Here is an 11106-nt window from a genome sequence, read left to right as displayed (position 1 = left end):
AACATGTTTTTTTTTTTTTTGGAATCAGAGAGCGATTATCTTTTCAGCGATGAGAAACGTGAACCTGCCTTGGGAATCACTGTGTTGGCAAACGAAGTTTCCTCAAATGTGACGACTGACGATGGCGTGAATGTTTCTTTGTTTGCGGCGCTGATCTGTTCTCAAACAGCACGAGTTGCATCTTCAGCTTTTGCATAATTATTATTTCACATTTTCTGCGTTTGCTTTGATAAAACAGACACAAACTAAATCACGGAGCTGAATTACCGCTCAGGCCAAAAACAAACTAAGAAATCAAGAAAAAAAACCCGACGAGTCGACGTCCGGAGCCGTGTCTGGTCTCTGTACCGCTCTCGTTAGCTTTAATCACAGAAAGAGGAATCACTACGTGAACGAATCAACGAGCTCTCGAGTTACATTCGCTTGGAGAGACAAAAAGGTGAAATAAAAAACAAAGTATTAGCAAATATTTGACTTAATCATGAGTCACGAGGAATAATCGGACTCATGCAGCTCGTGTCAGAGCCGCATGAAGACAATGTAAACAGCAGGTTTTAAGAGGGATCACCAGCTAGCTGTTAGGATGGAAGCGACACACCAGTGAGACTTCAGTGTAATCATCAGGAATGCATAATTACAGAGGAATTAATCTTGTCGGGGGAGGCAGCTCTGAACAGAACAAAGAAGTCTACTTGTGGCGATTAAACCCTGTTACAGTCGTGTTAAGGCCTCGGAGTTAGACTTGCGGAGATGTTACGGAGGACAGGATTCCTTAGAAAACAACCGGATGTGATAATTTAGTTTGATTTTTCTGCATAGGGTTCACCGCGAAGCTTCCCTGCCCCCGTCCCCACAGTCGAGGAGGTGAAAGCCGGCGAGAACCAAAAAAAAAAAGAAAGAAGACAAAAGGACAGTTGAGAGAAATCGCTGAATGCCAGTCAGAACCCGGTGCAGTACGCTCGAGACGCCATCTGTGTTAGGTAGCTGGTGCGTTTGTCCCTTTGTTTGCAGTGAGAAGCCGCCCCATTGGAGGTGGGTGGAGGAGGCGGGCGGCGTCACTTGAACATGCTCTGCAGCATCGCCGTGGCGTAGGTGGGTCGCGCCTGTCGGCTCTCGATGGCGCTGCGGAGGTACTGGATGCCGCCGCAGCGCTCCCAGATCTCCTCGAACTGCCGCGGGAGGATCTCGGCGCCGCGCTTCCTCGACAGGCCCGTCTCCTCCAGACTCAGCTCGCACATCTCCATGTCGTCCTTTCCTGCAAGACCAAAACATGCTCAGCAGTGACCCCGCAGACTTCGACTGTTCTGCATCCGGAACACGTTCGACGGCGACGGCGAGTCTGAACAACACGATGGAAAACCACAACACATTCCAGCAGCCGAGTGCTCACCCACACACTGCTGCTGCCCGAACACCAAATACTCCAGCACAATGAGCTGCGACTGATGGACGACCACACAGATTTAAAACAACACGACTCACACACACACACACACACACACACACACACACACACACACACACACACACACACACACACTGAGACAGATGGGTAAACAAAACTTTTTGTTTTAGTGTCGTGTGTTTTGGTCCAATCTGTGATTTCAGAGCTTGTTGTGGCACAAACACTGTTTAACACCTGGACAGGTGCTTTAATTTTACAGGACTGAGGTGAGGGTCTCTCACACACACACACACACACACACACACACACACACACACACACACACTCTACACTTCATGGCCTGTGTGTTCTTCCACGTATAAATTCTGATCCGTGGTGGAAAAACTCGTGTTTATCCGTCGGTGCTGTATCAGCCGTCGATCAAACGCGCCCACACAGACGTTTCAGGGTTAAAGTAACGTTTCGTGTTTTCGTTATTTTTCACTCAAACAATAAATCTGAATTTCAGCAACATCTTGTGAGGTTTCACTTCATGATCAAAGTTATTTATGGTTCTGAAGCAGAGGCTGAGCTATAAATCTCTCTGCATGGACGCGTCTTCTCTGCATATAAAGTGACGACGTAACATACGATCATGTTTGAACGAGAGCTGAACTCACATCCTGTGACCTGACTGCATGACGACGATGAATCTGTCACTTTTCTTTTGTTTCGACTCATCGGTTTTGCTTCACTTCTCTGCCCTTCAATCCTCCCTCGTTCTTTTCCTCCCTCCTCGCCTCCTTTTATTTATTCATCACAACTTCCTCCGACACCAAAAACACATGAACAGAAGGTTTCATTCTCTATCACGCCTCTGATTGTGTCAGGGATACCGACCCGCCACCAGCAGGATGGGGTGTTTGTCTGGATGCAGCTCCATCTGCCTGGCGATCCACGGCCCGTCGAAGTGAGCGTACCACCAGCCCTTCTTCTTGCCCTGCGGGTCTTTGTACTGGTCGCCCGGCCGGATGAACGGGATGCGGAAGTAGCGCTGCTGCCGGTTCATCGCCACCTCGTACTGCCGGGCCGGTATGGGCGGGGCCGGGTTCTGCTGGGCTGTTGATTGGATCGTTTAAAAAAAAAAGAACAAAGTTAGGCGTCTTTTATAGACGAGAGCAACCAATCAGGAGTCAGCGACCATGTTTACATGCAGCCTGGGGTCAGTTAATGGGAAGGATGGCCAAAGCCTGTTTCCTGTTATCAACCCGGGTATTAACTTATTAACGAGTTACCGTGGAGACCAAAGACCTGCTCTGATGAAGTGCCCACGAGCAAAATGTTTCCTCAACCTGCAAGTCTGAAATGAAGTTTCACAATAAAAGTCTACAATAAAGTGTGCTGCATGTAAAATAGTTTGAAAAATACTTTGGAAAACTTCATTTTAAAGACTTTAAAATATCAGCAAATGACTTCATTCATATAAATACTTCAAAAAGAATTCGGACAATAAAAAGGATCCTTAAAAATGACGTTTGGTGGCTTCACAGCGTAAACGAGTTTCTGCACATCCTGACCCCGATAATAAATCCAACAATCAGCCACATGTTATTTTAAATTTAGATCATTTAGGCTTCATTTCTTTGTCCCACGGAGTCGAAATACACGACGACGCCTTAAATAAAAATGTATCTGTGTGAAGTTCTGAACCGGCCTGCAGAGGAAGTCTTGATACCGGCCGGCTCTACGTAAAGTGTTTTTAAGTTTCATTGTAAAGTTGTTAATGCGCGGGCGGCTGCACAGGACAGAACTCATGCAAAATAAAAAACAGAAACATGGAACAAAGAATCGCGTCAGCACATCCAGGTTCAAATACCAGATTCTGGTTCCCCCTTTAAACATGAACTCACTGCATGTAAACATTAAGCCGCGCTCTGCTGTTCTCAGATCAGCTTTTTAACACCGACCCCCCCCGGGCTCCATGTTTAAGGCGCAGTCAGCGAGTCCTGCTGTTAGAGGAGGGAAGAGATCAGCGGGACATGAAGCGAGGCAGATGTTTATGAAGCAGCTCTGCAGGTGAAACATCAAACATACATGATCTGCATCTTTCTACGAGGCGAATCTACAGAGGAAGCTTCTCTACGCAGCAAAGTCCTAAACAGCGTCCTCCTGTTTCAACAAACACGCCGACTTCACCAACAACAGAAAGAGAAATCCTAAAGCTTCATGAATCAGGTCTGTTTGTTGAGAAAAAGCAGCTGAAATGTAGAAATGTTCTTCAGAGGAGCTCTTGAACTTCACGCCCTGCAGGACTCCTCAGGTTGTTGATTACGGTTTGTCAGAGTTCTCGTTGAGAGCTGCGTTCAGGTTTCAAGGCTCTTCAAAGAGAAAGGTGAATCTGTGACCAGCTACCAAACTGTGGCAGCAACAGGAAACACTCGAGCGTTCACTACACAAGGACGAGTGTCACTGACAACTTCAAGAACAAAGTCTGTTAAACCTGAAACCAAAGATAAGACAGTCTGCAGGGACGTCACGGAGACTACGTCCAGGTTTTAGACAGTCTGCAGGGACGTCACGGAGACTACGTCCAGGTTTTAGACAGTCTGTGAGGACGTCACGGAGACTACGTCCAGGTTTTAGACAGTCTGCGTGTCTCGTCTCTGTGGTGGAGGTCAGTATCAGCCGTCTGACGCGCCTCTGAGGAATTTACCTCGATCCATCATCCATCAGACTCTCGGCTGTCTGCGAGGCGTCTCAGAAAAAAGGTGGAGAGCCGAGCGAAATCGTTCACATCCTCACCTCACACACACGGCTCAGTAATCGAGGCAGCTGGTTGCATGGAAACCCATCCACCAACAAACCCTATCCTCCTCTCATCAGCACCAGCGAGGAGGAACTTCTCCATACACCGGCAGAAACAGACCCAGCTCGAGCAGACCTCTGCCATGTATGTGTGTGCGGGTAGGCAGCGATGGGTTAATGAGGAGAGCTGTAGTAAGCGAGGCGCGAGAGCGTGAAAAACCAACTGCGAAACACTCACATGCTTGTTTTCACAGGAGGAGTATGACCTGAAAGTAAACCATGCCAGTTACACTGCAGGAAGTGATGAACAGACATGAGACAGAAGACACACATGAAACTGTCGGGACACGCACGAGAATGACGCAGGACACGATGAAGGAGAACGTGAGGTGACGGACAGTCTGCGGACAGAGTGACGTAACACGTGACGACCAACGTGACGACACCCGTGCCGACCGCGTGAGACAGAGTGACGACACCGTGACGGACCAAGTGACGACAGCGTGAACGACCGACGTGAGAAGAGTGACGACCGAGTGACGACCGAGTTGACGACAAAGTGACGACACCGTGACGACACCGTGGACGACCAGAGTGACGACAACGTGACGGACAGAGTGACGACAGCGTGACGACAAGAGTTGCCGAAGAGTGACGGACAGCCGTGACGGACAGAGTGACGACAAAGGGGCGGGGGTTTTTTTTTTTGACGACAGAGTGCCGACGCGTGACGGACAGCAGTGACGACAGAGTGACGACAGAGTGACGACCACCGTGACGACAGCAGAGTGACGGACAGCGTGCACGACCAGAGTGCGACAACGTGACGACACCGTGGACGGACAGAGTGACGACAGAGTGCGACAGGGAGTGACGCACAGCGTGACGACAGCGTGACGACAGAGTGACGACAGCGTGACGACAGCGTGACGACAGAGTGACGACAGAGTGACGACAGCGTGACGACAGAGTGACGACAGAGTGACGACAGAGTGACGACAGCGTGAAGACAGCGTGCCGATGTTTGGATGAGACACACCCACAATTTACAGTTCAAATAAATTTGCATAGTTCACATGTTTTCTGATTTGGAATATTCCCAAAATTCCCGAGCTTAACTTCCCATGGTTTCTGGACATTTACTGGAAACTTTCCACCCCTTTGCAACCCCATGTGTAAAATGAACGAGTTGTTATCGCGGCTCCAAACTGGAGAAGTTCGGATCAGGAGAACCTTTTAAAGAACAGACGAGCTCCGGTTCTTGAGCTGGTTCTGTCCGGTTACAACGATAAATAAGGAACGAGGAAAACAAGCTGCTGTATTTTAACGTCTGTCATGACGGTGATGGACGAAGAGACGAATATTTTCTGAGCTCTTTGGTCTTTGTGTTGTTCACGGATGATTTCACAGCTGCAGTGAGTCAGAGGTGAACAAACAAGTCGACTGACTGAAGTTGAAGACAGTTTAATGACTGACACACACTGCTGATGGTTTTAAACACGTCTCACCTCCATTCATATCAACTGAACGACGGTTTCCCATCGTTTAACACACGAGGACAAACGAGCTGCAGAAAACGTGAAGGTGACTTCAGCTCAGCGAAGTTAATCTGAACTTTCACCTTCAGGTAGACGTCACAGATTAACGACAGCTGATACAAACATGTCTTTGTCCTGAGAGCTGTTCAGGTAATAACAGCTTACAGACCCTGAACGCATCGCTTCAGGCTCTAATTAAAGTCCACTGATGTTGTTAAAGTCAGACTGCTGCGTGACGTTTAGAGAATTTGTATATTTAATAAAAAAAACTAAATGAATCATTTTCTATAATAACTGTTTGTGTCCGCGAGGACGGACTCTCCTCTGGAGGACGACACATGAAAGTGTGTGTGTGTGTGCGTGTGTGTGTGTGGCTCGCCGTCCAATCAGCAGTCAGAGCGGGACACACAATAGATGCTCCGAGCGAGAGCTGAATCTCTCTGTCGTCATGACAACTCGCCGTGTGGTACAAGGAGACGAGGCGACGGAGGATTGAGAGATGGAGTGAGCGACACGAGGGGACCCTGAACGCACCGCAGGGTTCATCTTCATTAAGGAGAATTCAAAGGTCGGCGGGCGGTTTGTTAATACAGCGAGCTTCAGATTCACACATCAGACGTGTGAACAGTGTGTGTGTGTGTGTGTGTGTGTGTGTGTGTGTGTGTGTGCACTGAAGAAAAACATCATCAAACCTCTCAGCACAGATGTTTGTCAATGAAATGACACATCTTAATCTGGACCGCGTTTTTTACGTGAAACATACGTCCAATGACAGATTGTTACTTTGAGAATCATCATGGAAATGATCCTACAGAGACAGAGCTGTATTTAAAAAGTAACATCCTTCATGTTGAACTCTTAATCAGTGTGAGTTCAAGTAATCAAACTGGCATTTAAAGGGTTAAACGTAATGATTGAACGTTTGGCATTTTTGAGCAGGGCTCAGGTTGGAAGAGATTTATGCAGAAGAGAATATTGAATTGTAAAGTTTTTTTGGTCCAAGAGAGAAGTAAGTTAAACTGACGCGTGAGCTACATCAGACAAAAACAAACTTTACAGAAAACGTGAATTTGCTCAAAGTTTCCGTTTTACTGTGACGACTGGTCGATCTGTTTTCAGACACTGAAGTCACACGATCACTGCAACATGAAACGATGATGAAACATAAAGGATGTTACTCTTTAAATAAAACTCTCTCTGTCTCTGTGGGATCTTTTCCCGTCATGCTGAGTCTGTAGTGGACGTACTCTGATGGTCATCGTGAATCTCTCCGTAACATCGTCTGTCGCCTCGTATTTATTTTATTTTACTTAAACACAGGATGTGATGTGTGGATGCTTAAAAGCTCCTTTAATCATAAGAATCAATGAGAAATGTAATTAGTAATTGATTACATTTCTTCAGTCACCTGCCCGACGCTGCTGCTGATGAAGTCGTAAATAACGGCTGTACCGTAATCAGTAAAATGACTCTTTGCTGTTTATCGGCAGGTCCGATCAGAGGACAGACGTCGATGAGACAAATGAGATTTACACGAACGCAGAGCTGATGAAAACATCTGCAGATTTCTGTCTTCACAGAGTTCGTCTCAGTTTTCCTTTAAACTCACCATCGTCTATTTTATATCAACTCATTTCCAGGATCTTCAAACACGAGCGTGGTCATGAAACACAGGAACAACAGAGGAGCTTAACGTGTCGTGGTTTCGTACCGTAGTCGGTGATGGATTTGGGCACTCGCTGCTCCGTGTCCGTGTTTCTTTTCTTGTTCTTTGACTTCCAGGCGTGGTAAACTTTGAGCCGGCGGTGGAACTCCTCTCTGCAGGCGGCCAGCAGCTCGATGTCTGGAGGAGCAACATCAGAGAGTTCAGGAAAAACTCAAACACTCAATCACTCGTTAGACTAGACTTTCCTCAACCCCACTGAACATTTAGGAGGGCAATTAAAGACCAATTAAAGCCGAGCATGCTGGGACATCACAAGAAGCTCTTTGTTCAACCTTCAACTAACTTGTGAAGTCTCAGACTTTTGGACTGCACTGTTTGTTTGTGAGTACATCTTGATCTACCGTACAGGTCAGACCTAAAGCACACGGGCGGGGAGTGTCCACATACTTTTGGCATGTTTGTTAACGATGAAGTGATTAACTGTTCAACCTTCACACAACGATCATCAACAGATACCTGATACCTGAACACAGCACGAGCCCTCGTCTGTCTGTAATGTCTGCAGGTAATCATGAGCGGCGGACGTGACCACATCAGTATTCAGCCTCTTCCTCCTCGCTCTGTCTGCGGCGAGGCGAGGCGAGCGGCCTGTTAACAGCTGACCGAGTCCTTCCTGTGTTTATGTGCGGCCGCCCTGCAGGCTTCGCTTCTCCACACACGTCGTCAGGTGTCGGGCTCGCCGGCCTCGTCCTTCACGCTTCCCACTGCGTGGACGAGGACGAGGACGCGCTGCACCATCAGGATGAAGCTGCTCGAACCTTCCACCTTCTTATCCCGTCATTTATTTCATGTCAATGTCTCCGTCTGTTCACATCGACTAACGGATTACATCGTACAGCTGCTTTAAAGAGTTGTACTCCGTTCTGCTCGACCAGCGATCCGCTCCCACATGAGCGAAGAGGTCATAACAGCCGAGGACGAGTTTACAAAAATAAAAAGTGAGTGAGCTCTAAACATCTCTGACTAAACGAGGGTCGACGAACGGTGATGAAGTGAAGATGTAAAGTTTGTGCCAACAAATCAGAGTGGTTCATCCGTTTATCAGCAGGTAAGATGATTAAATACAGACCAGGCAAAGTTTACATCAGGACTCATCCTCTGCTGACCAAGAACACTCACAACAAACTGATTTTTAGTTTGAGATGCTTTGTCATGGATTCCAGCGACACCCTGCAGGCCGCCAACATGTCGATGACACGTAAACTCACCGCATGAGGTATTGATGGCGTCCCGCAGCTCAGCGTACTTCCACTTGCTCAGCTCGTACTTCTTGGCTCCGGCGGCAGCCTTGGAGGCCTGAACCTGTGGACCTCTGATACACAAAGAAACAAGACAAGAAGGACGAAGGACGTCAGCAACAAAGAGCCACAGCAGTGGACTGTGGGGGAACCGGCAGGGGGATGTTCACCTCAGGTAGTAAGGAAGTTAGGTACTGTGTTAACGAGAGAAGAGGAAGAAGATGGGTGGAGTTTAACCCTAACCCTCCGGCCAAGGTGAACTAATATAAAAGTTCATTTCTTTAGGTTCGGTAATTTCTCAGCGAGGTTATTGCCGAGGTCTGAGAACAGAGAACAAAACAGAACAGGCTTCGTCTGGAGGGAGCGCAGCTGAAATATCTACAATAATCTGTGCGTAAAGGAAGTGCTCACGTCCAAGGTTAAATCTCTAATTTGAATAATGCTTGAGCAGCTCGTTGAGTCTCAGCTAACTTTCTGATTTAATTGTTGTTATTGCCAAAAGAAATGTAAGAATATTCTTTAAAAACAAGACGGCAAACATCTGGACCGTCACGTCTCTAAAGTCCTTTGTGTCGAAGTACCTGAATCATCTTTATTAAACTCCACCCACCTGGGCAGTCGTCATAGAAACAAGAATCACAGGTTCAACACAACAAACACGAGTCTGCGGGTTGGTTGCAGACGTTGAGGTGAAAGCGAGGACAGACGGAGTCGGGTTAGCAGAACTTGTTGGTTAACAGGACGGAGGAAGCTTCCTACAGTGGAGCTACAGTCAGAGCGTGCTGTCTCAGCCGCCTGCCGTGCGACGGCGTGGAGTCAGCTCGCTGTGTAGAATCATAAATGACAGTGCAGAGTGAGCAGCTGGCCTCCAGCTCGCCATGCTGTTGGCGGGCTGCTGACAGGCCTGATTAATCCGTGACCGGGATTTGCCCTTTTTAGAACACCGGGAAGTTGGAGGCGGGACCATGCCGGTTCTCCTAATCCTATTGGGTTTGCTCTGCGTTTTATGATTAGCGGGAGCCGGCCTAACGAGCCACGAGGCCTGTACCGACTTCCCAGAAACACACGGCGAGCTAAGCGGCTGTCACCTTCTGCTCCTACTTCCTGTGTGATTGTGGCATAGTGAGGGCGGCCTGAGCCAATTAACCTCAGACAGACGGACTCAGGACCCGGGAGCAGAAACTGGCATCGCTTCAACTGACATCGCTCATTCACGCTCGCACGAATGTGAAGGAACGACGAGGGAACGACTGAGGAGGAAGCGTCCTCACGTTCGCTTGTTCCTGCTGTCAAAGGTCAGAAATCACCGTTTGTTCTCACAGAGCAACAGGAGCTGACCTCACATGATTTTCACTTTATCTCCCTGGAGTTGGACTTTACTTTAATCTAGAGCTGGATGAGAAAACAGCTGCACGCGCAGGGTTGTAACTTTCTATCAATCCTGATTTTATCGGCAGGTGTTCTGACGCCCGGGGCTGTTGGAGGTTTGTTCTGAGCTTGTAGCAGCGGGAACAAACGACATTCTCCTCCCCTTCCATGTTTCCATGTCACTACATGAAACAACAACCTTCAAGCCACTAACCAACATGCTGAAGTTATCCTACCCTAAACAAGCTCATTTTGATGCCAGGGTTCAGCATGAATACAAGTCCCCAAGACACGACCATGCAAGGGTCCATCGAGGTTCGAGGTTCAAGTAACTTGCTAATTTCTTCATGTTGGCAGCGATGAGGATGGTGAGATACTGGAAGAGGAGGAGAATCTCAAATAAAACAGTCAACCAATGGCAGGCGACCAACCAGATCGCCAGATCTACACGAGACCGCTGCTGTGGCTTTAGCTTTAACTTTCTTCCACTGAACGCCAACAGGCTGAAGACGACCGGTCGGTGGTCGGTATCTTCCACATGGGAATTTGTAAAACTGTATGAATGTGAGTGTTTAAACTCTGAAATGTAACATCAGACTTTACATCCAAACGTTGTGTTTTCTATTGCAGGAAGACGGTTTCAGAAAATGGGACCTGAACTGCAGCACTCAGTGATCGGAAACAAAGAAATATCAATCAAGCTTCTGAAGTAGCACATCTCCTGTTTAACTTCAACGTTACAGTAAAAACTAAAAATCTTCTATTTTTACTGCATTCAGAAAACGACGTCACAAGTGGCGACTAAAAATCATCTTTGCTGCATTTTGAAGTCGTTCAAGTTTCTTTAAAAGAATAAAACGACGAACAGGTATGAGCTAATATTTGTGTTTAGACTCTGAAAACGTTTGAGCGAGAGAGTGGAGTAAAAATCAAGTCAAAGACCAGACCATCAGTCAGCAGGGCTGCAGGTCGAGAAAGACGAACAAGAAAACAATCGACAGTAGATATTCAATGATAGAGGGAATTAACCAAATTAGATCTTGATCA

General features: G+C 47.4%; 1 protein-coding gene across 1 annotated transcript in view; it reads right to left on the bottom strand.

Annotated features, from left to right (window-relative positions):
* Nucleotides 1–35: 35 nt before the first annotated feature.
* myo6a (myosin VIa) overlaps nucleotides 36–11106 on the bottom strand; it is a 100679-nt gene continuing 89608 nt past the window's right edge. The window contains 4 exon segments of the mRNA XM_027279238.1: nucleotides 36–1255; nucleotides 2285–2503; nucleotides 7439–7570; nucleotides 8662–8765. Coding sequence (XP_027135039.1) covers nucleotides 1056–1255; nucleotides 2285–2503; nucleotides 7439–7570; nucleotides 8662–8765 — 655 coding nt within the window. The 3' untranslated portion in view covers nucleotides 36–1055.

This window comes from Larimichthys crocea, chromosome VI (assembly GCF_000972845.2).
Source record: "Larimichthys crocea isolate SSNF chromosome VI, L_crocea_2.0, whole genome shotgun sequence".
In the NCBI taxonomy this organism is placed as follows: domain Eukaryota; kingdom Metazoa; phylum Chordata; class Actinopteri; family Sciaenidae; genus Larimichthys; species Larimichthys crocea.
This window is presented reverse-complemented; position numbering and strand designations above follow the sequence as displayed.